This window comes from Amblyomma maculatum, chromosome 5, assembly GCF_055883805.1.
Source record: "Amblyomma maculatum isolate TAMU_Amacu chromosome 5, ASM5588380v1, whole genome shotgun sequence".
In the NCBI taxonomy this organism is placed as follows: Eukaryota; Metazoa; Arthropoda; class Arachnida; order Ixodida; family Ixodidae; genus Amblyomma; species Amblyomma maculatum.
In genome coordinates this window covers 29428623-29455083 of record NC_139348.1, presented here as the reverse complement: position 1 = coordinate 29455083, position 26461 = coordinate 29428623, and the positions used below count along the sequence as shown (strand labels likewise).

At 47.3% G+C, this 26461-nt stretch overlaps 1 protein-coding gene across 1 annotated transcript in view; it reads right to left on the bottom strand.

Annotated features, from left to right (window-relative positions):
• LOC146187927 (extracellular serine/threonine protein CG31145) overlaps positions 1–26461 on the bottom strand; it is a 266568-nt gene that overhangs the window by 65694 nt on the left and 174413 nt on the right. The window contains exons 4-5 of the mRNA XM_084603562.1: positions 13217–13617; positions 11900–12024 (exon numbers count right to left, since the gene is read on the bottom strand). Of these exons, the coding sequence (XP_084459688.1) occupies positions 11900–12024; positions 13217–13401 (310 nt within the window). The 5' untranslated portion in view covers positions 13402–13617. The remainder of the gene's footprint in view (positions 1–11899; positions 12025–13216; positions 13618–26461) is intronic.

Below are 26461 nucleotides of genomic sequence, written 5' to 3'. Positions count from 1 at the left end.
GTGAGCTACTTTGCAGAACGGCTGAAACGTTGGTGTTGAAAAAAACATTTCCATTAATAAAACGGTTAGCTTCTAGTCCGTGCATGCTAAAACAAACACTTCTGGGAAAAGTATAGCATAAATTTTCGATTTCCTGAACATAAGGTGCACACGGGCCGGTCATTAGTTAAAAAAACACGAACTACCTCCATAGTTGACCTCAGTTAATGATCCCATTTTAGAAGAGTATAATGGAAGCGCTGACAAAACTTATCTTGATAAATTTGCGGCGCAGCAGTGCGCTAGTGCTGTTAGTAGTTCTTCCTTAACGAAAAATGGTTTTCAGGGTTTTCACCATCGAGTACCTGCCCTAGTACTCGAGGGTGAAGGGAGGAGCGAAAAAGGAAGAAGGAAAGAGGCAATGACGATGTCGTAATCAAGAGCTTCAGGCTCATTTCGGCCACCTCGGGTTATTCAGCGTGCACTGAGTTCGCACAGAACAAAGGCGCGCGTGTTACGGCTCTGCCCCATCGAAACGCTGTCGCCGCGGCTGGGATTGGCCCTGCGCTCTAGTCTTGTTAGCTTTCGTTGTACGAACCACTGGAATCATTTTTTACACGTAAGGCCCCGTTCAAGTCACTGCCGGTGGGATTCTCACCACATTTTCTTAATACTCGAGCTGCACCTGCCCAGAGGCGCGCTTATATTTATTCATCAATTCGCCACGCGCAGCTGGCTTACGCAAACCGCCCAGACACCCCGAAGAGTAAGCACGTGGTTTGCGGCATTTGCCAACCTATGAAATCGTCGTTCTTGAAACCAACTCACTACACTGTAACGTGGACAGCCCATGCCTCCCCGGCAGCCAGTTCGACGCTGTTCAATTAGGCGCGCTCTTTTGAGTCCTGCATCACCTGTTCACTGCATCAATACGCGGCGATTGATCTCACTGTAGAGGCAGGTCGCCAATGAATTCCAAGTAAGCAAGAAAAAAAGCAAACAAAATACAAATAAACCGAGCCAACGTCCCGTGGACAATACACCCGGCATGCGAGAGATCAGTTCGCTCTGTACAGCGCACACGAAAGGGTACAGCTTTGGAGACGATACAAGGGGAGGAGAGGGAGAGGGGCGAATGGCTCGTCACAAGCGAGTTAATTAGGTCTCAGTGCAGCCGTGAGGCGGTAATAAGCGCGGCCTTTGAGGTTGTCCAGAGAGCCAATTAGAGACGACGACGACGGCCTGGCCGCAGATCACGTATGCAACGAAGTTGGTAGGGGTACACGTTGGGAGGGGAGGCGGCGGGCGCAGAGCAAATACATCACTCCAACGTCGGAATGGCTGTGTAAACTAAGGGGATGGGGTCGAGAGCGGTGAGTATTGTATCCGTTGCAATCTCCTTAGAAGGATGCATTGTTGCACACCCTCCGGGCCCCCTCTCTTAACTGCTAATATCGTGGCAGCATAATTAGCAGAGCTTTCAATGAACGTTTTTAAAAAGCAGTTTAAGCGTTTCCGCTCCTACAGTACTGACAACTCGCAGTAGCGAACCAAACTCTGTTGAGTTTACAAAAAGGCCGGCTATAAATTCGATACAGCACCAATAAAAGGCAATAGATAGTAATAAAGGTTTTCCGCAGCACTGAAAGGCCTTGATTAATAGCGCGGAACGGCTGCTGTTGCCATCAAGCATTAGTTTCAATTAACCTTTATCAAAGGTTAAAATAATACCTTACTCCTTCGGTCTCGAGTTAAAGCCCCTTTCCCCAGCTTGGCTGCCGATAATATAAAAAAATGAAGTGAAAATATGAAAAACCAAAAATAAAAATGCGAAGTTGGCAGAAAGCGGTTGCATTCCAGGTGTGCAAAAGCTTTCTCGTTAAGCATATTTCGCAGTGAAGTATCAAGTTGAATTGATTTTTCTGAATAACTTCGGTAGACACAATGTCCGCCAGTCAATCTCCCTACAAACCGTATCTTCAAAAATATCCCGCACACCAGCACCATTTCCTCTTAACATGTCAGTCCTTACGCAAACAAAGGATAATTATTTGTGTTTAACTGCAGTTGGAACACTGAGTAGATTAAAGCTAATTTCGTGCAGGGGGCCACACCCACCGAGAATCTATGCGGTATGCTTCTCAGCATTGATCACTTTTGGTTGAGGAAAATTTAACCACGATTCGGGAAGGTTCTTCTTCGTCCCTCGAAAGTACGGCAACTCGCGGAAAACGACCAAATGAACAACTCCGTTGCACCCTTCCATTTCACACCAAGAAGCTGGGGGTCCGAGATAGAGCGGCATAAACAGGAAAAAAGTTCCTGTCGCCTTTTGGAGACTCTTCGACTGCCTTTGGCAAGTGGCAGATAACTAACTGTTATTGACGAGAGTGACCAGCCACTTGTTCCATTCCCTTGGTCCCACGTCGAACGAGACCTCCGCAACAAAATTTTCGGTAGCCATAATTACCTGCGGACTTTAACAGCGTCCCAATACGGTGCTCAGTCCAAGCAAAGCCGAGTACACGAAACACGGCAAAGCTTCGGGAGAAGCTGGAGGAGGGCAGTAGGTATCGACAAGCGTTGTCGATACCTACTCGACAACAACTTGGTGGGCGGCCGCGTATCTGGGCTAATCAATCTGAACTTAATTAGTAAGGCGGTGGAGAATGGGGGAGGGAGGAGAGCTGCTCACTGGTCCGCAGTCCGCGACTTGGGGGTGACCGCCCAAACTGGCTCGCTCAAACTACGCCGGTGCATCGTCAGATAGGCATATATGCACAGTGGACAAGGACTCCTCGGCGGACAGACCAAAGAAACCGATAGCCGAGTAATTATACGCTCCGTTGCGTTAGGGGAGGAGGCGACCGAGAATGCAGGGCTATGTATATATACGCATATAGACAGGTGCCCCGCCTGTGTTGCGCTTTGCGAGAAAGGGAGAATACGCACCGCCCCATGTGGAGAAAGCCAGGCAGGCGGCGTCGTGTCTGCAGGATTAGGAGCGGTGGCGAGACGGCTTTGTGTGCAGGCGCGATAATGAAAGTGCGGGCGTGATTAGACTATACGTAGCCTTGAAAGGAACGCTATCGACGCTGCACAGCTGCAAGTAAGGACGGGTGCAGAGATTATGGAGGCCCAATCAACATCGCATGGACATGCGCTGGCAGGGCAATGAAATGACGCCATAATAAGGTAATGATTACAGCTGAAGAAGTATGTATATAGGTGAGGGAGAAGGCCGTCTTTCTTTTTTTTTTTAATTCATGAAGAAACACCTTATATAAAAAGTAACACACCTCGTACTTAGTTTGGTATTTCGGGACCGATTCGCAGAAGAATGTCGGGGGGCCGTATATACTGAAGGTAAACCCGTTTTCGGGTACGGCACATTCCGAGATGAAGGGCAAACGACGAACGAAACTGGCTGAGGAGCCTAGGCCCCAACTGCAGTCATCGCTATAATAAAAGTAAATAACAAAGGTTAGTTGAGAAACTGGGCTGCACAAACAACGATAAATGTTCGCAATTCAGTTTCTAATTATTTACATTATAATAATCACATCTGTGGATACGAGCGAAAGAGACGTTGCTCCTCTAGACAGCGTGGCGGCTTTGACAACTAACGACGTGTGTTTCCAGCTGTACGGACGCCATTAAGAGCGATCTACTGAGTGCCAGTACGAAGATCGCATGGGGCAGCGTCGACATGAGAGAAGCTTACGAGCCGTTTAGGTGAATACTCTCGTCCACCTAAACACACACATCCATCGTGCACACAAGTGTACACGCGGCGAATGGCCCAGCTACCGAGGAACATTCAAGAGCGCTTTGCTTTACTCGGATCTGGCCGACGAAAAATGGACCTTATTGGAGCTTCGGTGCAAGTAATCATTATTTGTCTTCCTTCTCGGCAGGGATTCGAACACGCAACGTACGTGCAGGACCGCTCGCAATAGCAGCGAATTAAAGTGCTGTTTGGCACGTTCTGAGCACTAAGTACGCATCGGAGATATTTTTTTTTTTTAACGAATTAGTACCTATTGTTACGTATATGTACTCAGTACGGGAAGTCGCTTATTTGCAACGTGCCCAAGGCTCGCCAGCTTCTGCTTCTTGCCTCGTTCACGTGCTTCTTTTTCGGCTCTCCCGAGAAGGCAGAAATTACGCGTCGATATATTCTGTTCACATAGTCACCCATTGTCACCTTCTGCCTTGCCCTCTCTTTCTGCTGCAGTGTGTCAGCAGCCATGAGAGCGACGACTGAAGTCGTTCTATTCACAATTATTTGTAAATTAGCCCTCCTTCCCCTCGCCCTCTCTCTTATGCAAGGAGCGCTCTGCGTGCATAGCCATGGTCACCACAAGATTTTGTGCTGAAGTTCACTCATGGATGGCGCGAGTGTTCTGAAAGAGCGCATGTTTTGGCTACTTCGACAGGTCAATGGAAGGCCCGATAGACCATTGCGATGTTTAACCAGAATAGTGAGAACAGCTGCTCTTTTAACTATCGATATAGGTCCATTGAGCGCGGCATTGCAACTCGGAGCGTCTCCTTTGCAGTGATGAATGTCCTCTTTTTCGGTTAGTTTAGTGATGGTAAAAATTTGCCATAGCTGCAGTATGTTGACGAAGGAGTCAGCAGAGGGCTCAGGCACGACGGCGACTGTACATTTCGAATGAATATCATAATTAAAAAAATATTCATTTCCTCTTTAAAAATGCCCCCAAATCCCGTCAATAACCGGTTTTTGCTGGGTGCGACATGCACATCGCCAGTAAAAACCACAGCACGCTGGAATTTTTGTTAAAATAACTAGATAAATATAACAATTCTGAAACGACAAATAATCGCTTTAAAACTGCTATTTATATTGTCGTTATTTCATAACAGCGGTATGCAAAGGGGTTTTCGGCTATTTGCATCTTCCTCCAGCTGAACCCCTTCGTATTCCCCCCATTCCTCCCTCTCTCCCTCCACGGGGGGAATAATTCATTCCGGTCTGTCTTTCGGACGTTCATACTTGTTAGGCCACGCCATAGCGAACGGGCATCAGGCGGAAGATGAAGAAGAAGCAGGATCCGACGCAGGCCGAATCCATTTGTCGCAATTAGGTCGGCACGGACTCCCGCGGAGCGTAGAGTACTGTGCCCAACATCGGCAGCTGTCTGGAAGGGGGGGGGGGGGGGGGGGGGGGGGGGAGGAATAGCATTGCACACACGCGCTCGTAGTAGTAGTAATACACGTGAACCGTAAGCGTGATTAATGACGGCTCCGGCACGATGACCTCCCTGGCTTCACTGCACGGCCTCACTGGGTATTGCCCGTCGAGGGCTTCCTGCGGCTCCCGCCGCCGCCCAAGAGGGCTGCACGTGCACACCGTGTTATGGAGGTTGCGTGAAAACACTAATTCCGGATGGGAATAAACGAGATGCACAGCGGTCGAACGCGTAAGGTGGCGCTGTCTGCACGTGGTCCACGCGAGGTTCTCCTGGATGCAGACGCCAGAGAGAGGGATGTGTAAGTGTCTTTAGTGACACGAGCTTTTGGTTACTGTGCTTCCAGGTAACTGAAGGGCGAAAAAAAAAAAAAAGACGAGCACCAAGGAAGGGAAACACACACGACACGGACAATCGTTGCACTCACAACTGATTTTATTTCGCCAAAACATGGGAAATTTGCAGGTGTGTTACACGATAAGATGTGTAACACGGTGTGAAAATGTTTTGTGTTAACGTTAGCACTGTCCTTCCTTTCTTTCCTGTGCCCGCATCGGCGGCGGAACCCTTATATTTTCCATGCGTTGGCGAAATAAAACCTCTTGCGAGTGCAGCGATTGTCCGTCTCGTGTGTATTTTCCTTGTTTGGAGCTCGTCTTTTTTTTCGGTCTGCAGTTATGTGGAAGTTAAGTGCCTTATGTAACCGGCTTGCGCATGGAATAGTCACCCGGCCCGAGGGCGGTGCTGGACATTACTGCGGCGGAAGTTCTAAAAAGCAGACAAAAGAAAAAGCTGTTCCATTACGGGAGAGAGGAAGAAGACACTCCTTGCGTCTTGCAATGACCCTTCGGCGGCAAATCGGACTTGGTCATGATCTCTGATCAGGATATATTTGGGTTTGAACGTCATGGCGATTCGTGGTCCTAGCAATTAATTTCTTGGCCGCCTGAGGGGCACTGGTTTTTCAGAAAATTGGTCTATTTTTTTGCTTACGTTTGAAAACGAAAGAATAGAAGCTTCCCTTTATCCTCGTAAGCGCGTCCTTTGAGTATGGCGCTCGAACAGTCACCGTTGTATACATGTAGGGGAGCGACTGTCAAAGATGTCAAGTGCTCTTTTTTTTTTTTTTTTAGATGAAATCGCTATCTGACGAAGGCCGTGCTTTCGAGCTTATTCCCCTCAACGTGTGCATGCTCCCGTGAGCATCTGCTTTGTCTCAAAGGCACAGACAAATATGCGGCGGCTTTCTTTTTTTTTTTTTTTTTTTTTCAGGAAACGGGGGGAAGCGGTGGGACTGTTTTCACAACTCATATTTCGTGCACTTTTTCCTTGATAAAGCTGCTGGCCGAAGAGGGGCCTTCATCTCCTATTCCTATACATGGATTTAGAATTTACAGATGGCTTCAGCTTCCTCCTCTCCGCCTAAAAAAGCCGGTTACCTCATGACTCTACCAGGACATTCAAGCTATGCGCGCGCCGCGCACTCGACAAGGCAGCGCTGTGGGCAACGTGTGCGAGTTACATTACCGAACTGTGTTCCGCTTTGCTGTATAGAGCCGTGGTAAGCCGGGCCTTGGCTTGTGAAGGACGAAAAACAAATGCCACAAACCACGCAAAACCCCATGGTGATGAGCAGCTGTTAAAACACCGCTAAACTGCATAAGAAAAAAAAAAAAAACGCTCGTTACCATATGTCTGGCGCGAGAGAGGCAGCCTCTACCTCCGCAGCTTGTAGAAGAAACCTCCAAAAAAACACCTCGCCGAAAAAAGTCGTGATCCAAGTCAAATTTTCTCATAAACTCTTCTCTCTTAGCAAAATGTGAGCACTCGAGATTATCTGCATTTCGCCACCCCATCGACCAGATTGCTTCCGCGGCTGGAGGCTCTGCTGGGTCCCTGGAGGCGCCTGCCCGAAAACAGCGCTGCACATGGTGGGCTACATACACCACGGTGGCTCCTAAGTAGCCTATTTGCAAACCGACTACGGCGACCGCCGGTACAACTGCGCCCGAGAGCCGAAGCTCCCAGCCACCGCGAATTAAAGGGCTCGCAGAATAGGTTTGGCCGCGCGGGCGTCGATAACGAAAGCGACCGACGGTGCTTGCGCCTCTGCATGCAGGCATGGAGCGCAGTTCGGTGGCGCCAGATGGCGTAAGCGGGGCCCTTCGACCTCGGCGTGCATCGATTAGATCCAGGTGTGCGCGTGCGTGCACGTGTTTACTGCTGCCCTCCAAGGGTTCCCGATAGGAAGAAGGGTTGGGTTCCGGTGCACCTTTTAGTGGCTATGCGACGCCAATCTCCGCCGAAACGGCCGCTCATCGGATCATGCCGCTGGTGAGAGTCAATTGCTGCGGATGACGTCACGACATTAAGAAAGAATGCAACAGCATCGCAATGCGTTGTCGATCGATAAATAAATAAACGCAGGAACCTGAATATAATACTGAGCATGCATTTTCCTTCTCTTTTCACGGTGTAGCCTGTTGTTGCTTGACAATGGGGTATGCTGACCTTATGGATATGATCACGACGAGAGGAAATAAACACAGCCGGGCGGACCCACATAGCGGAAAGAGTTGGATTATGGTAATATATTTTGTGAAATAAACATAAACGAGTGATCTTCCTACGGATTGATAGTGACGATAAATTTACTCTGGTCTTCTTTTGTGTTACACTGGCTGTTCTATTATAGTTGTTGAAAATGAAACGGACTCAACGATTTTGCACGGCTTCAAAGCTTGTTGACGAATGTTGTGTGTTATGGATCCCAAATCGACGACGCGTATTCTAGCTGTGGGCGTACGTTTTATATAACTGTAGATTTAAGGAAGATGGTGCGGAGGAGAAGTTTCTTTCTAGATATCCTAGTGTAGAATTAGCTTTGAATTTTAAGTACTCAATATGTATGACGGATATTCGGTTCAGTATGTGCCTAGTATGACGCATGTTTAAATCAAGATTACAAATGACCTAACGCAAAAGGCATGTAAATTGGGAACTGTTTGGCGATGGAAGTGGTAACGTGAAGTGTAAGCTAGTGAGATGCTTCACAAACCATGTAAATTTGATTGCGCGGAGGAAAGTTGAGTATATGCTCCGCGATTCCCTATGACACTCACACACAGCGAAGTTGATGATTTTCTTTAAGAAACGCTGCAAAAGAGGTATGCGAGTTTTAATATCCGTGGGCTGTGAAGAAATCATGGTATTTCGGTGAGTAATTACATTCGTACATGGTAACAAACGACCTTTCAGTAAGAACTGATTTACAATCCAATCGTTCAAGTACGGCTGCTGTAAAAAAGTTAGGGTTAATTCCTTTTTATTTGCATTTTAGATGAAAAGGAAAGCTTCCGCCACAATACTGACACGTAGAAAGTAACCGTTCCTGTTGAGCCAGTGCGAACGAGGCTAAGACCTGTGGCAATGCCACTGCCTGTCTTTACGTCGTTGACGTTTGGGAACCCCAGAAAAACAAAGGAGCGGCCATGGGTGACGCAATCTCCTCAACGATACTCTTCCCAACCGCAGACAATGGGGGCATTTGCTGCCTCACTATGTGTCCGAATGCACGAGCTATTGTTGCAAAATAAGGCCACATAGTCCGAGCGATCGAGTCCAGATTTGTTTGTTCTTTCCGCTTCCTGCCCTTAGACGAAAATGTTCCGCGCGCAGCACAATAAAACCGAAAGAGCGAAGCGTGTCACATGCTCGATATCCCGGAAGCAACAAAAATGATAACAGTGGCAGGGATCTTCTGTGACGACAATAACGCCCCGCTGTCGTCACACATGGACACTTGCGCGTATAAATGGCCCGACAATGCAGCTACGGAGCAGCAACGTCGGCACCTTCGAAACGGAAGAAGGAACATGTGTCAGCCTGGGTGACCTTTTTGTAGCTTAGCCTATGCGCGCCTGTAGAGCGTTGTGACATTTTCGGCCTGAAATGGCCGACTGCGTTGAAGTGGAGTGCCGATGGCCAGCGCGCCCCGCGTTGGAAGTGCCTCGACACCATGCGTTCTGCGTGGACGACAGCGAGAGCTTTCGTAGACTCCTGACCCCGGGTTACAGCACAGCGTTGGCGCAGTCTGGTTTTGGTTCGCGGTACACGAAACAGAGAAAAGAGTAGAAACGTTTAGAATAACAATGCCATGCATTGTTACGACGTATCCTTGCGCTACGTGGCAGCGGTGTGGTCTAACGCTATGCTAAACGTCTCTACTATAAATGGATGTGCCGAGATGTCGCGGAAAGAAAGCACTATAGCGGTTGTGTTAAAATGTAGTCAAACTGCAGAGCGCTGCCGAAAATGCGTTCAAATGTTTCAGCATAAACGGGAGGTCCGGGGGTTTATTCCAGCATATTGATTGATTGCCATATCATTTTTTTAGCGTCCTCTATTCACATCACCAATACCACTTTGTTCTCTTAAAAACAAACAAACAACGGAGTGAAACTACTTTAGAACAGCGAAACGGAAGCTAAAACTCAGTCTAATGCATGGAAAAATGCTTCGCGTGATATGACGATGACGTCACAAACATTATTACAAAAACACTCTAAACGGTGTTGAATGGCTGAAGTAACGACACAAAACGAAAAGTCACTTCATAACATGCCTGGCGATCTTAATACAAACCTCGTAAATTTGTTAGTAGTGCTGGAGCCGGAGCAAGGTGCGTGTAATGCATCTTACGTGACAAATGCGCTGTTGCCTGCAGAAATTATTTTGAACTGAGGACCCAGAAAAAAAAATCTTTAAAATGAATTTGGGCAGGATTTACATGTAGAACAGCTGCCAATCAGGGTGGAAGAAATACGGAACTAGAGGGAAACGGAGAATACAATGTTATTGAACGCAAGTTAAATTCAAGAAATCCTGGAGCTGTCCTTCAATAGCGGTGTGCAACCCTTATATAGGCTAGACGTGAATGGCTTACAAGCTCTTCTGACTCTTACGGAATTAATCAGAAAGTATGGCGCCAAGTGCGTGAAAAGTTATTTTCCTCTAGAAAGGGTTAACAATTTTCTTAAAACCTGTTAGTTTTGTTTCGAATTTTTCGAAACTACGAAGGCTCGCAGTTCTTTATCGTTTTCCTCGTAGAAGGGATGACAGCGGTCGCATTGATAGCACCCATCATTTCGGCAGGCTTCGGCAGACGAGAGTCAGCATCACTACGTGCGGTATTTCAACGACAGCAACAACTAGTATCCGAAATATATTCGCTGACAAAAGTTGATGTTTTGCTCTTACGCGTGAGGATGCGTACGTACCATTACATGCGGCACTACTGCGATAGCAGCAGTATGCAAAATTCATTCGCTGACAATGAGTTCAGGTTCCTCTTACGCGTGAGGAGGCGTCCGACTACCCGTAATAGGTGATGCTGGCAAGAGTCCAATAAACTCGCGACTCCTTTCCTGGGAACTGGAAGCGAACTCTGTGCTGGCGTCGAAGACTTTTAAACTCGTCTCAGCGCCTGTGCGCAATTTTCGACTGTTGGAGATTTGTAGCATTTCTGCTCTGTCGAAGTCACTGATCCGGTCTTTGCGTTATTTTTCGAACAATTTCCTGCTGATTACCTGCGTCAGAACTTTCATGAAACACAGAACAGGGATTGCGTTTGCTCAGCTGGACTGCGCACTGAATCTCAATGCTGAGTGATTAGGAAAAAAACTGCTGTTCGGCCGAACTAATGATAGCATGAAACAGGATTCTCACTACGCGGCCAGTTTACGCTTTGTTCCCGTTCTCAAACCATGCGGTTATTATCTAAAAGTGGAGAACGGTGTCGGAGGGGGTGGGATAGTTGGTACCATCAACGTTGAAACTGGATAGCTCAGTCCTATCTCACTTTAATCTATGAATATAAACTTTGAATTGTTTGTAGTTTACCCTCATTGCATCCTCCTGCTTGTGTTTTCGCGTTTTAGTGCTTTTTTTCTTTCTTTATATGCATTTTCTGCAACAGTTATTCGTGTATTATCACTGCCATGCACATTCTCTACTTTCGTCTCGTGGTTTATATATATATAAATTTTTTTTTTCACATTTCCCCAAGTCATTTTGTTTACTGGCAAAATACGCGCGGTTTGAAAATATTTCCGCGTGATGCACTGCAACCTAGTTCTTTCCAGGTGGAGTAAGTGTAGGCGTTCCGATATCCAAAATTCTGACCTCGGTATCAGTTATGTTCTCGTGATGCTCATATTTTGTTTGCTTGGTTGTAATGTGCCTGAATTCATGAGCCCACGCCCGAAGTCAGATGCGCAGTTCCACCTGATACGAAGATGGCTTTATGAATGTACCACAGTGTAAAGATACTATCGTTTGATAATTCTAGTGGGATACAGTTTAAGCCTGTAGTGATCACCCCACAGATTTCATTCGTGATAAAAGACCCTAAAACCAGCTGTTACCTAAACTAAAATATAACTACCATACGAAATTATGAGCTCAAAACATTTAATGAGTCTGGCTTGTTTGATGCAAATAAACATCCGAAAGATAACTTCAATTTCTGCTGTGTTCGGTCAGGACGGTGCGGACCATGGCCCATTGTTAACAAAGTGTTGCTCTATTTTTTATTTGTACCCTATCCTCTATCTTAAGGCATGGACGACGACGATCATCACGTACCAGTGTTGGTTGCAACAGATAATGACCGCAACAATCATCATTTACTGCGCACTCACCGACGTGCACGATGGGCAGAGTGGCCATCTCGTGCAGGATGCGCTCGACGAGCTCCGAGTTCTCCGGGTAGAGATATTCGCGAGCGATGCCCGTCTGGAATTGTTCCCAGCTGCTCATGTTGTGGCTGCAAGGACGGGAACAAAGCAAGTCAACGGCTATGGCGAAGCACTTTAACCAAGCAGTAGACTAACTGCCACGTCAAGAAACGAACGCACGTTAACCCCTCGGCTGCATCGAAGTGAGTGAGATCCCATGGCTCTTCCCTCACTACAAGTAGCACACTACCAGAGATGGCCCATCCTCAACAGCACCCACACCCCGACCCGTGCGAACATAATTATTTCGTGCACCAGATGAGCGCGGGAGTTACCGGCGACGACATACTATGACGTTAATTCCCTTCGAGAGAGGCACACAAACAGATCGTTAAAAAGGGTGTCATTATTTGGCTTCTCACACTGAGGAATTGCTATTGCCTGATTACTCACTGTCTTTTAATCAACAGTCAAGTCAAGGGCACCTACGGCATCCGCACCGCGAAAGGAAACGTGCGAGTCAGGAAATGTCAGAAAAAGGCGTCAATGTATATCCAGCGCCTCAAAAATGTTAGATGAATGTATAAATATTTACGATCACCTTGATTAGGAGGTCTTTTAAGAAGGGCACACGTGTATTAAAACTTTATATTCAGATGTTCGACGAGTCGGCTGAGTGCATAATGCCTATTACTAAGTGCGAGCCACAATTTTTCTATATTGCCAAATAATGTAGATCTGCAGCCAGAGCGTGATGAGCAAATCGACCGGGTTGAGAGCCATTTCCTCGGGTTCAGGTCCAGACAACATGTAGGTATGAATTCCAAAGCGTACCTTCTCGTACGATTAGCGTACCTCCTGGTAGTATATGTACAGAGGGTTTTAGAACACTATAGGTATGTTTTGTTTTTGTAGCCAAGTATATGCCAGTCACGCTGGCAAGGCGGAGGTGCTAAATGTTGTCTGACGACTCTGTAGCAGCATATATGTCGTTCTGACACTCGTATTATAATTGCTTTCAAACACACGCCCGCTGAGCACCATGACGTGCCAAAATAAACAATACTTGGCCCAATCAAGAAGCACAAAAGTGAGCAAGAAATGAAAATTTCAGAGTGTACAAAGTATGCAAGTGGATAATGCAAGCAACCAGGAGGCGACATTGTTCTTTTCCCTCACCGTAGAGACAAATCATGTGTGTCGCGTTGCAAAGAAGTGAATAGTTTGGAGTCGCCAAATCGCACGTAGGCTGGACTTAGACAGCTGGAGAGTGAGCCGCACCTGGTCTCTATCTGCAGTATGTGGCCCAGCGTGGGGTTGTAACGCCTCGGTCTGACCACTCGACGCTCGTCGGTTGGAGGCCAGGCAATGTGGACCAGGTCCTCGAACATATCGTGTGGTCGCTGCTTCTCGGGATCGCCGACGTCACCCTCGACGCTGCCCGCAGCGGACGCCCCATTGCCCATGCGTTTGGTTCCGGCTAGGTCGTTCTTTTTAGCGCCCTTTGCGACAGGCTGCCCACGCTTGAGCACAGGCGGAGGCGCTGAAGACGACGGTTGCGATCCCTGGACGTCCACTTGGCCTCCGCCACCAGCCTCGCTGGCTGTCCGCCGGGAGCCCCCTTCGACGGATGCCTTGGTCAGGAGCTTCTTTCCGAGAACGCCGGATGGGTCAGGTCCGCTCTGTGAGGGGGGAAGAAAGCGCTTATTTACTATTATTTGTTTACAGGCAAGCTACATAATGTATGCAACATGTCAATACAATGGGTACAAAAAATAAACTAACTATATTACCATCAGCTCAAGTTATTCCAATTCAATCATTCGCTTAGTACTACAAAGACATTGCAAGATTCGAGAAGGACAATTCGCTCCTATCCGATAAGTAAACAATGTGCTGTGTCTTTACGATGCGGATTATTGGCCATATGTTAGGACCTGCTTTGTATGCTGTATATAATATTTGCATACTTGCATATTTTGCTGCTTTGTTAGAGAAATCATCAACCGGAACAAGCTATGTGAGCGGCGCACGGCGATCATATTCAAAAATCATAACCCTGTGAAAAAGGGACTCAATAGAAAAGTGACGATTTACTTCAATCGCCTCGCATAAAGATAACTTTCGCGTAAGCCATAGACGCTGTACGGAACTTTCTAACGACCCTTCACCGATGCGCACTCAACAAAGTACCTGCGGTTTTGGTGAAGATCCCTGGCGCAGTGGTGGTAGCTACCTGACGTCTTCGATGGTGACCATCGTGTAAACGAAGTGACGGATTCTTACACATCTCCATCATCAGCCCAACGATACCCACTGCAGAGTAGAGGTCTCTCATATATCCCTGCATTTAACCCAGTCCTATGCCAGCTGCATACATGTGATTCCTACAAACTTCATAACCTCACCAGCTTATCTACTTCCTGCCATCCCTTGCTACGATCGTGTTCCCATGGAATCCAGTTTGTTGTCCTCATCGACCATCGGTTGTCTTGCTTTCGCATTAAATACGTTCAGCCCATGGCCATCTCTTCTTGATTAGACGAGGAGGCTATCAACCTGCGTTTCTTGTTTGACCAACTCGGAATGCTTCCTGTTGTTTTCAGTAATGTGTCAAACAATAAAGTGAGGCAAGCAGCTTATACGTAGTACCGGTGATCGAGATAATACGGTCGCCGGTACTGATAAACCATAGCCCGGCCGGGGTGGCGCAATGGTTAGGGCACTCGACTGCTGTGCCCAAGTATGCGGAATGAAATCCCCGCCGGGGAGGCCACTTTTCGATGGAAGTGAAAAGCAAGGCGCCCTTGTGCTGTGCAGTGTCAGTGTACGTTAATTAATCCGAGATGGTCAAAATTTTCGGAGCCCTCCACTACGGCACCTCTCATATAGCCTGAGTCGTCTTAGGACGTTACACCCCATAAACCAAAACAAACCATCAAAAACCACTAGGGCGCCCCTGACGACCTGGCAGAAACAGGCCTATCACTGTTCGTTCTCTCGTAACTGATTATGCCAAAACTTGGCACGCGTCACATAGTGCGCCAAGTTAACCAGCTACTTGTCAGTAATGGTGATACAGCATCGCCAGACTTTCTTCCCAGTAGAATCCACCAAAGTTCGAATCAAAACCGGGTTGTGCACCACAGTCAGTTTAAGGAGATGAGGACATCTATGCGGTATCTGCTGTGTGTACTGAAGCTACCGCTCTGCTTTGAATTTTAGAGCGCAGCTCTTTGGCACCCGTTCCTGCTTTTCACGTCATCGTCGCCCCTCGTAACTATGCTTCGCAGCCGTGGCAGCGCGCCTGCCGCCACCGTTTGCCGCTGCTGTAACCCCCCCTCTTTGTGTTCTCCGGTTGCCTCGCGCGCTCTTGCCGCCACCGTTCGCCGCAGCATGTAGCCCCCCCCCCCCCCCCCTCCTTTTTTTTTTCCTGCGTGGCGGCGCCAGTGTTTCCGGTTGCCGAAGCGCTGTCCCACAGCATCAGCGGACGGTGCGTGCATTCCAAGCCGAAACGCAGAGCAATGCCATCCCTGTGCGGCGGCAATCAGAGCGCCGGGTCGGTGGCGCCAGATTTCGAGCCGAAACGCATACCTTAATCAATCGAAAAGCTGGAACAGCTGATGAGCTGCGCTCAAATTTCGCATTAGGAAGTAACAAAATCGTCGGCAATTTTTTCTTGGTCAGCAGTTAATTATCTCAATTGGCACAAGTGACGAGGCATTCCATTTACCTCCGATTTTAAGGCCCAGTCAAGGAGGTTATAAAAAGCTGCTGGAGTGGAAGTCACTTATACCGGCCAATTGTCTAGGATGAAGCCTGCGGCAGCGATATTGACGAGGACAAGAAGCGGCCTGCGAAGCGCTTGGGAGCGCTGTTGGCCGGCGTTGCCAGTGCGCTTCAAGTATTTAGAAGATATTTAATTTCTGATGCAATATCGTGGGATCTCCTTGGGCCTAGCACGCTGCCTGACATTCGCTATATGGGACCATTTGATGTTTCGCAACTGCTTTCATAAAACGGCTGCGCGGTGTCGCCAAGTGGTGACATCATGGTGACGTCTTCGCCCCTGCGGCGCATTCAAGTGTGAACGGTGGCCTCACCTGCTGCTGCGGCGACGGCTGCGGTCCAGCGACCCCCTTGCGGTGGCTGGGTACCCAGGCCTGTTGCGGTGCAGCGAACGGTGGCTGTCGTACGCCGGTGATGCGCACTAGTGTGAGGAAGAGTAGAGCCGAGGCAGCGAGCAGGAGTCCGCTGACGAGCCGCTGCTTGAGCTTGACGCCGCGGCAGAGGAGCCGCGCGGGCCAGCCCAGGGGCACCCGCGCCGCCGCCGCCGAAGCCACCTTGGTCGCGGAGCCCCCCGGGCAGTGGAGGCCGGCCAATTCCAGCGCCAGCGCCGACGATACGCCTGAGAGCAGAGGGAGAAGAGCCCCGTGTGAACTGTGGCAAACAGATGCGGGTAGTTAACAGATGCATCTGGCTGTGTAATCTTTCGCTTTTAGAATCGTAACGTAGAAGCATACAGTTCTTAGCTGCAGACTCTAGCGCATAGGCCTAGTGACAGGATGACAACGCCTCCTTCTTGTCAGACTAAATTGTATGTGACAACTTGTCGAGGCAACACAAACCAATAGCCCAGTGTTGCGTGTTGGCAAAGTCCTGGTTCTATATGGGGATGGACATTTCCAAGAAGCTCCGTATTTTGGCCCGACGGTGTATGCTACATGAGTGCATAACAGGTGGCTGAAAATAGAGCGGTGCGTGTTCTTTTCTTCCCTGCTAAACAGGGGATAGAAAGTCCGATGAAGGGACAGAGACAAAGGAAGAGGGAAGGTAGATTTAAGGGCACGGACAGAGGTCATCTTGCGAGACTGCAAGAGTTGGCAATAATCATTGACATATATCTGCGTGCAGAAGTGGCAGCCGCACTTCTAACTATTCTCATGATGGAAAAAAAGTACGAAGAAAATTCTCAACTGCATGTCACTTGCGTCAGCCCGTTTGAGAGCGGGCGTTATCAAACATCTGACCATTCGCCCGTCCGTTCGGTTTGTTGCCGTTACCTTTGGTGCGTGAGGGGTGCAAAGGTCCAGAGAGTTAGTTTCAACAGCGATCACCGTTCTTGAAAGGAGTGTGAGACCCCTAATTTTTGGGTTCGTGTTCTATCCTTTGGAATGATGTCCAAGGCATTACTGTACACGAATCACCACGTCATATTCGCCTACTACTGCTGAATAATTCATCTTTTCTCACCTGTTTCAGTTTTGGTTTCAACAGCCGAGCGATGGCTGTGACGTCACAGTCAAGTCTCGGTCCCGCGAGGGATGAAAATGCAGCGATATAATCATTGGTGTGTCATTTGAATTCACTACGACGGTAAAGTCAGCCTGCCCCAAGAACAGGAATCACTACAAGTGAAGAATCAACGATTATATCGCTGTGTTTTCACGCCGCGCGTCAAGTGGTCGAAGCATTTATTAGTGCGAAAGCATTTAACAACACATGAGTGGCGTGCGCACAAAGTGTGCGTAGAAACCGTACACAGGAAGTGTTCGCTCTAGCTGTAAGTGGATTAAAAAGACTTGGACCTAGGGTGGGATTCGATTGCGGGCCCCATGCGTTCGAAACGCGGACGCTTCCACCACATCATGATGACTCGACTATAGAACAAGAATAAAAGCTCGTTCAGTGAATGTACAGACTTCTCGGAAACGTATCTTCTAGTCTGTACTGAGGCGTACACGAGTAATTATGAACATGCAAATTAAAGACGTGAAAATTAAGTGAAAACATGCAGGCATCAATACCATCCCTGGCCAGTATTAGTAGTGCCCATCTGAACGCAGCCTAATCGAAAAACCATCAGGGCGCAAATCACTACACGCCCTACCAAATTGCATAGGAGCTATTATAGACACTAAAACCCACCGTGCGCGCAAATATTCCAGAAATAGCAAAAAAAAAAAAAAAGGCGCACATTGCAACAGGTAGATTGAAGCAATAGGCGCTATCTCACATACGCATGATGACTCAGTGCTTTGTTCTTGTCGATAGCCCAGTGGTGACCACCTTTTCAGAAACGGTGTTTACAGTGCCACCGCTTTAGGCATAAAACGTCATCCCAGCAACCGAATTGGCAGGCATACAAGAGGCCATCCGCTACGGTGGCTAGCAGACCGCAAATCACTAGACAATATTCTGTGACTCAGGGCTTACTAATTGGCCAAATTGTGCTTCTGCTAGCTGTGGCATCCCCGCTCGTCCACAGCATCAAGTTTCTGTGGCTACCAAGCCGTTACGGTAAAGCAGGGAATAAAAACACGGATGCGGAATCTGCGCTGGCTCATGCTGATCAGGCACCCATTCGAGTCTTTTTTTTTTCTTTTTACGAGAAGTGAAGCTGATGTTTTACTGACTCATTCAGTGCACGCCACCACGTAGTTACATTGGAAAGATGTGAGCATGACCGCATCTCTCGGCTTGATGAAGGTTTAGGACATTCATTTCATTTATTTTACTCACACAGCTTTCGTATGACTTCCTCTAGCATCTAAAGTTAGGCGACTTGTGGGAACACTGCTCCATCGGTTACGGCTTGGTGCCGCATACATCAAAAACTACCCTTACAAGCTCTGAGTTGAATCCAGGCAGAACTGCTTTAAGTTTAATATTCTAGAGACAACTTATCACGTTATTTGAATGTCCCCCTATACTTTTGCGAGGAGGGCCTTCGAAACTATACTCTCAGGCAGTTGGACAGCCACATTTTCCCCGAGAAAACTACTCTAGGCGCCAGACCGGAAAAAGCTGATAATTAACGTACGATGAAGGCTGTCTTCGAGTTTTTAGGAGAAACAAGTCTATAGATATCTGCCTGTGACACTTACGTGTGCTGAGCTGTGCGCGAGGACACGGTCTACAGTGGGTACGCCAAATACATTCGCGTTTCGTGCTGGAATGCGGCTGTGTATTTTGAGGTTTTTCTAGTTCTGGAGCAGATCGTGGCGGCGTGCGAGAGTGTGTGTGTATGTGCATGCGTGTGTGCGTGCGTGTTTACACGTTTGTGCCTACGTATCAAAGTGCACAGCTTTTCTGTGCAACAGTGCCGTTGTGTGTACAGTGACAACTGGCGTGTATGGAAGACACGTGCTGCATGTACGTTGAGCTTTTTCTGGAACTGCTCGCGTTCACGCGTTTATACCTGCATATGAAAGTGCAGAGTTCTTATCTTCAACTGCGCCTCTATCTGTGCAGTGACAACTGGTGCGTATGGAATACATATGCAACATGTTGCGCGAGGCGAGTGTCGCCAAAGTCTGTGCATGCTCTCCTCAATAACGCGGACCACGAGAAGGAATTTCACTGTATGACAGTATCACTTTCCATCCATACCTTCTCTTTGCTACCCCTTTCCCCTCTACTCTGTGTGCTGTAGAAGACCAAGGTCTGATTACCGCCTGCCGATCTCTCCACATTTCCTTTCAGCGAATTACTTTCGCCTTATACCTATGTTGGATGGTCTTTCGCATACAGTACCATAGTGTATGTTAAAGGGTATGGGCGGGTAATAGAAGCACAGATTAGGAAATGATGAGTAAGGAAGTTTCATTAGAGTCCGCTAGGGGAGCTCCCCCCCCCCCCCCCCCCTTTTTGTTTTTGCCAGATGTAATTGTAGTTTTCAAGATTTCTTGTGAAGCCATCTGTACTCTCTCTATTTTTTTTTACGTTATCAAAAAAGAACTTGAATGCAAGATCAACTGGATCTTTAGTTGACAAATCCTGGCACACCTTTCAATATCCAGCCATTACGACCAGCCGCGTGGTTGTGCAGTCGCTTTGGCGTCCAGCTACTGATCCCAAGGTTCGATCCCGGTAGCGGCGGCAGCGGAACAGAAAAACTTCGGTGGAGTGTGAGATGTGAGCGCAAGTTTAGGAACACCCAAATGGCCCAACTTTCATTTTAGAGATCAGTGACCGAATAAGAACGCGCGCTTCGCATTCCAGTGATCCCCAGTTGCTTTAGGACTATCCGGAACTTTGCTGTTTCAAGAGGAATCGGTAAAAAACACTTGCTTAAGTTGAAGTGCGCGCGCAACTTGAAGGAGTACCGGCCGACAAAGACGCTCCGTTGAAAACAATTATACTGCCGACAGGCTTGGAGATCGCCTTTTCATTAAAAAAAAAAGAAGAAATCGGCGTCGCCCACGAGACAGCGAGGCCTACAAGTGAATCAACCGAAGCACGGGCTGCTGCAGAGTCTATAAAGCGGGAACGTCCTTACCGCACAGATCTGTTTCTCCGTAGGAATGAAATCGGACCGGCACTACTTGGCGGAAAATCGCAGACAGACCCGGAAAAAAGTCGGCTCGAAGCGCAGTTTCCTGATCCGAAACCACTGGTACGGTAGTTCTTGACGAACTAGACGAAAAAGCTCAATCGCGGTTCCCTACCGAATGCCACCCAAAAGAAAAAGAGAGAAAAAAAAAAAAGCTCCACGCAGTGGTTCTCTCTTGGTTGTGGCCTTTATTGCGGACAGTGTTCCGTGACGTGGTCAAACAACAAGGGTGGCGTGGAGGGCACACCGTAAGTGCCGGCCATATGTAATGACATTTCCAGCGAATGTGGCCGAGAAAAAAGGACGAAAGAATTAAATGTGAAAGAAATAAGATCATTGCCCTCCCTTTTTACATTTTCTTCAGAGACCTCTGGCACAATGCGCTTTAGTGAGCTGGACCTCTGAAAAAAATGTTGTAATGACGCGGACTGTTCCTTTGGCTGTAAAGCGAAAAGCGCCATTGAAAGTCAACTAGATTTCGAATGATGAGCTTACCGAAGTTAATATCATGCGACATTGCAAAAGGTCCAGTCAGTGCACGGGAAACGAATAGCGCTGAAATTCGGGCTCCCAAAAGATGAGAAATTGCATTTAAAAATATATTAGGTCTATTTTTAGGTATCATTCTAAAAAAAAAAGAGAATTATTTGTATTCATCTTTTGTCTAATTTGGGAATTCCCTCTGCTGTGGGTTCCCTTAAAGAGACAGCGAGGAAGTGTCACAAACAAATAATTTCTGTCAATTTCAATCGTACGAATATGCTCTGTAGTGGAGAAACGGCCATCTCGCCAGAATGACCTGCGCCATGACCAGCAGCATTGTGAAATGTTCAAAGGCAACTGTGCCTGTTAGTAATGCAAAACAATCGACAGTAATATCGATACTACCGATAATACAGTCAGAACTATCGATGTTAAAAAGCTAGCGATAGTTCTATAGATAGCACATGAAGTGGAAAGAAACTATACAGAATTTCAGCAAAAGTACGATACAATACTCTATATTTCTGTTGTAACGCCAAGCTTTTCTCTCTGTATTGTTATCGACATATAGTTAGTACTCAATAGATCAATATTAGTATTGATAGTATTGAACTGAACCGCGAGAACTGCAGCATAAAGTTGCGGGGATATGGATGTAGTGAGCCCTATGGGATAAGGCTCTACGCTCCCTCAGCCTACGCGCCACCAAGCTCCGTAGGCGTACTATATGTGTAGTGTCACAAATTTCTACGTGCTGGCATCAGAGACAGAAGACGAATCGCATGGCGCTCCTCCTTATGAGCTTGAGCTGGGATGGAATTATTGCTTCAGCGCATATTCTTGCCGAAGTTTGCGCTTTCCAAGTTGAACTGCTGCTTTGAAAACAGCTGAAGCGGTCAGTTATGCACAACGCAGATTATTAATTACACTAGGCTATAGTTCAATAATTAGGAGGACGCGAGAACTTCGGCATAAAAGTGGAGGAAATATAACTTATTTAACACCATCTTTTGATTCTGCGAATGGTTTAAACTTGCTCTTGCTTGAACTATTTAAATGTTTTAAATTAAAAATATTACTCTTTTATCAGTACGCAAAAAATAAAAAAACACATGCAAGTCATATGAACCACAACGTGTCTTATCGGTGGCCATCTTACATTCTTGGTGGCAACGGCCCTTCACCGCCTATGCGTTTCGTTCCCTCCTGACACATGCAGAAGCTAGGCCTGGATTCGAACCCCGCGCAGTGACAACAAACACATTTTATTGTACTTCTATATATTGAAAAATACCCCTAAACAAACCATCACCATTGGGGCCCTCCCCCAATTAGTTAGATTTCCTTCAATGTCAAGCGTTTAAAATTCCCACGCGAGGTCATGTGGTTGTGACGTCATGACCTTGTCCATCAATCAGGACTTTTCCCAACAGCCATCTGTTTAGCGGTTCGAGATGTGTACGCTAGCACCTGAAGTTACATCAACAGAAGGGAATTAAGAGCAACCATTTGCAATTCTGGCAGTCTCGCCAGTGCTACAAAATGCGGCTCTCTGAAGGGGATATGAATTATACTTGCGCGTTACACCAATGTCTGTACCATCAGAATACGTATTCTAAATGTCTGGGCAGATTTCAGATAGGAGGAGCAGGCTGAAGGGCGAGGAAGTCATTTGCCAGAATGCTTGGCTTACACACAATCCCTATTTGAAGTGTTAAGTTGTAGCGCAAAGGAAGCAGTCATACGTACTCAGAACTGCAATGCTAGAAATTTCAATCGCATTTTGTGCTTTAAAAATAAGAATACCGACAAGAAAATTTCTTGATATGATGCAAAGAGCTATTTTCGAGGATGAAGGTGCTGGTTAACGTATTTCAGGATTTTATAGCCGCGAAATTAAATACTTCATTTCGCTCGCCGAAAAATTCCTCCATCAACTACATGAACTCATTATTGTTGACACTTGTCGCATAAGTTTTGCAATATCGCTGGCCAATAATTGCATAATTATTCTCAGTAATATCGATAGTATTATCGGTACTATTACTTTTGATGATGCTATACCAATAGTAATAGTTTCGGTTCCACTTTTGATAGTACTGTCGATAGTGATATCCTGAATACTATCGACAGTGCCCTCACAAAACCGATAGTTAAAGAAACAAAAAGAACTGCCGACGCCATCGACAGCCACTTTGCCGATAGTTTTGCGTCTCTACCTGTGGACATTGTGCCTCCTTCGTCTTCTTTTTCAGGGAGAAAAAATCTCCTCCTGGGCTAAATTTGATTGTCATCTGGTCATGCGGCCGAATGCATTCCCCGGGAACCATACTTTTATGCACACTTTAAGCGAAAAGGGGACCTATTTAAGTGCACCCGTTAGAGGTCAATAAGGACGGTTGCTTCATTATACAAGAATAACCGTGGTCGATGATTAATTCGCAGTTAGTCTCTGATAGAGAACGGTCGCCCTTCGCGAGGACTAACGACTGCAGCACCAGTTTAGTCTTTAAAGAGTTATGCTCAACGTTCTTTTTTACGCCTTTCCGTCTTGCAACAAACAAGATGAACGAAATTCACGGCGGAGACGTTTTACGGTCCTGACGGCGGCGGGGCTTACTTTTAAGAAAAGTAGCTCCCACTGCTATCGGCGTAAAATAAAGTGCAGCTGAGTGAACAAATCTCACAAACCTTAATATCCGCAGGAAGTTGGAGACGGCATTCTCCGAAACTATACCGGCCCTCTCCGCGTTTTATGTCAGCGAGGCCCAACTCCTTCGGACGTTCTTCAGGTGCACGTCGCCCGTAATGGGCTCACTAGAAGACGCTCTTGGGAACACTCCTGAGAGCGAGTCTTGACGCTCACTGTGTCACCGTAAGGGACGAGCACTATCTCCACGTCGCTCTCCTTGCGACCCGTATGCGGGGCCGAAGAGGTCCTAGGAAAACTTCGCACCTCGAGCGCCGAAAATATTGGATTAACAGCTCCTTCCGCTGCGCCGAGCCCTGGGAGCTCGAAGCGCAACAGATCGACGAATGTCGCGGCAGCTGAGCGAGGAGAGCGAGTTCGAGGAGTGTTCAGTGACTCTCGGCGCCAGAGAGATCGAAATGCTGCTCTTTGACACGACAGGCGACTCTCCGCCAGCTCTTCGATTCGATGAAGGCGCGCGCAACAGGTGCGAACTCTGCTGACAGCGCGCGCGGAGCTTCAACAAAACGGGATGCAATGATGACTGAACTGAAGAGCCGCGACCAGCGCCGCCAGTGCCTCGAATAATGCATATTCGGGGCAGGGAATCTGAGAAGATGGCAAGCACGTCTACGAGTTCACTTTTCCCGTATAAAGAGATTAACGTAGCGGAGACGCACGCAATAGCGCTTTACCGGGCGCCTCCTAAGAACACGCACTAGTCACACCTTACCACGCACACCGAAGCCTCCGGTACGCTAAATTTCTCTAATAACTTTTAGGAAAGCTGCGCGGTTGCGGCGAATGGTAGCTATAGGGACATCTTTTGTACGACCCATTCCACTGAGGGTCGTCCTCTGCCTTTATGGCACACCGCTGCTTCACTATTCTAGACAAGGGTTACGGATATGCCGGAATGCTTTGACGATGGCTCTGGCCATGCCTAACAGTATGCCCAAGCACCAGGCCTAGAAGTTAAACCAATTTTATTACTTACACCTGCAATGTTTCGGCATTTCTAGAAATAAAACTTCTCCCTTAAGGTGTTTCTCGCACCTTGGCGCTTGCTTTTTCCTCGTTTTTATTCATACCAAATAAAGAAATGGCTAACATACCAAATGTAAACCTACCCAGTTCTTGAAACGACTCTCCTCAGTGCGCTAAGATGCGATCACGATTGTTCGTTCCACAGCGTATACACGGCGAGACAGCGAGCAGCGTGATGTGTATATAATGCAACGGCAATAAAGTCGTCCGTCGAGCGAGGGCTTCCTTTTTCATCGCCAGCGAGCATCCGCGACAGGTTTTCCGTAGAGAGATGCCTACCTGAGTGCTCTGTCATAGTTCTGCAGCAATGTTTCTTCATATCCACGCCGTGTTTTCCCGTGATGTCGGCATGGGGTGTCTGGTCAGAAGGCCCCATACATTTCTCATTATTAATATTTGCAGAGGCGTTGAATGACATGGGTCCCTGAGATTGCTGCCCCCCCCCCCCCCTTTTTTTTTTTTTTTTTTTTTTTGCTTGACGACAAAATTTTTTGACAGCCAGGACCTTACCTTTACATCCGTCATTTTTACTCTGATGCCAGGCTTTTTACTATGACTACCTATAGTCTGTATATATTAGCGAGAGCTACATTGGCCACATCATGTAATGCCATTAAGGCTATGCGCAAAAAGAAAACACAAAAAAACAGAGGCAACGACAGGACGAGCGCATTCCTGTCGTTGAATGCGCTCGTGTGAATTCTGTTGAATTCTGTTTTGTAGGGTATGACGGTGGTTCGCGTTTATCAGGCATGTTGTGGTTTTTTCCGCTGCGCATGCGCTTATATGTTTTATATTTAGAGGTTAAACTTCTGAATAAACTAGTTGTTAGTTTGCGCTCGTCCTGTCGTCGCCTGTTTTTTGTGTTGTCTTTTTTGCGCATAGCCTTAATGGCATTACATGATTCAAGCCAACTAGCCCGACAACAACTCCTGTTGAGGTTCATTGGCCACAGTCTCGCCATTTCACCGTGCCTGTTCGAAGAGTGAAGAAAGAAAAAAAAAAGGAGAGAAAGAAGTAGGCAAAGAAGAAAAAGAAGGCATATAACTCGGTAGTTGGTAGAGGCGAACGACAACAGCGAGTTGCAAGGACAGAAGGTTCGTTCGAACGTTGTGACGGCGGTGTTGCCCCGGAGTTCGACGTATAGAGACGATGTCCTACCACTGGAATCTCTTGTACACCCGAGTGAGAATGGCCAACGACGAGAGGCAAGGGGTGTTCATATGTCAAGTGATTCCCCTACGGCATAAATAAAACCGAAACCATAGAGTAAACTGCTATGTGCAAAAGCCCTGTCTTTACTTTCAAGCAGAACATTAGCGCAGCCATGCAGATAGCTGTCGCGTAACTCCAGGTTTAACCACAACCTAAACCACAGCTAATATTATTATTTTTTACATCCGGCTGAAGGAACAGCTGAAATACCAGAGACGCCAACAGAGGACGCATTTTACGCGCCGGTCCCTTCACCTATTGTATTGTGCTCATCAAAAATGTTTCGGACCATTTCTGGTTGGCCAGAAAGGTTATACAGTCCTGCGTTAGGAATCGAACACGGCTTCTGTTCCGCAAAAGTTTCAAGCAGAAATCGGTACAATGGTGCAGCAACAACAGGTACCGCTAGCAGCACCGTATAGACTGTGCGTCTTCTATACGTTGTCTCGGTGATCAGGGCAGTGTTCATTGCTAGATGAAGCCTCCACAAACAAAGACTCAGAGTAGAAAGCCCAGATGCTCTGGTATACTACCTTTTGGTTGCTTTAGATTATGGTTATGACAAGTGTGCTGATCGAGGCACGGAGGAAGTTAAACCAAATATGCCCAGACTTCAGACAAAAAAAGAAAGAAAATATTTTCAACGTAAGACTTATTTTCTTACTGGCTTTAGAAAAACGTCTTATCGATGAAATCAATCTTGTCAGCAGCAACTTTCGAGCCGCGTGCAATGTACGTAGGGCACTAAGCAAATGGT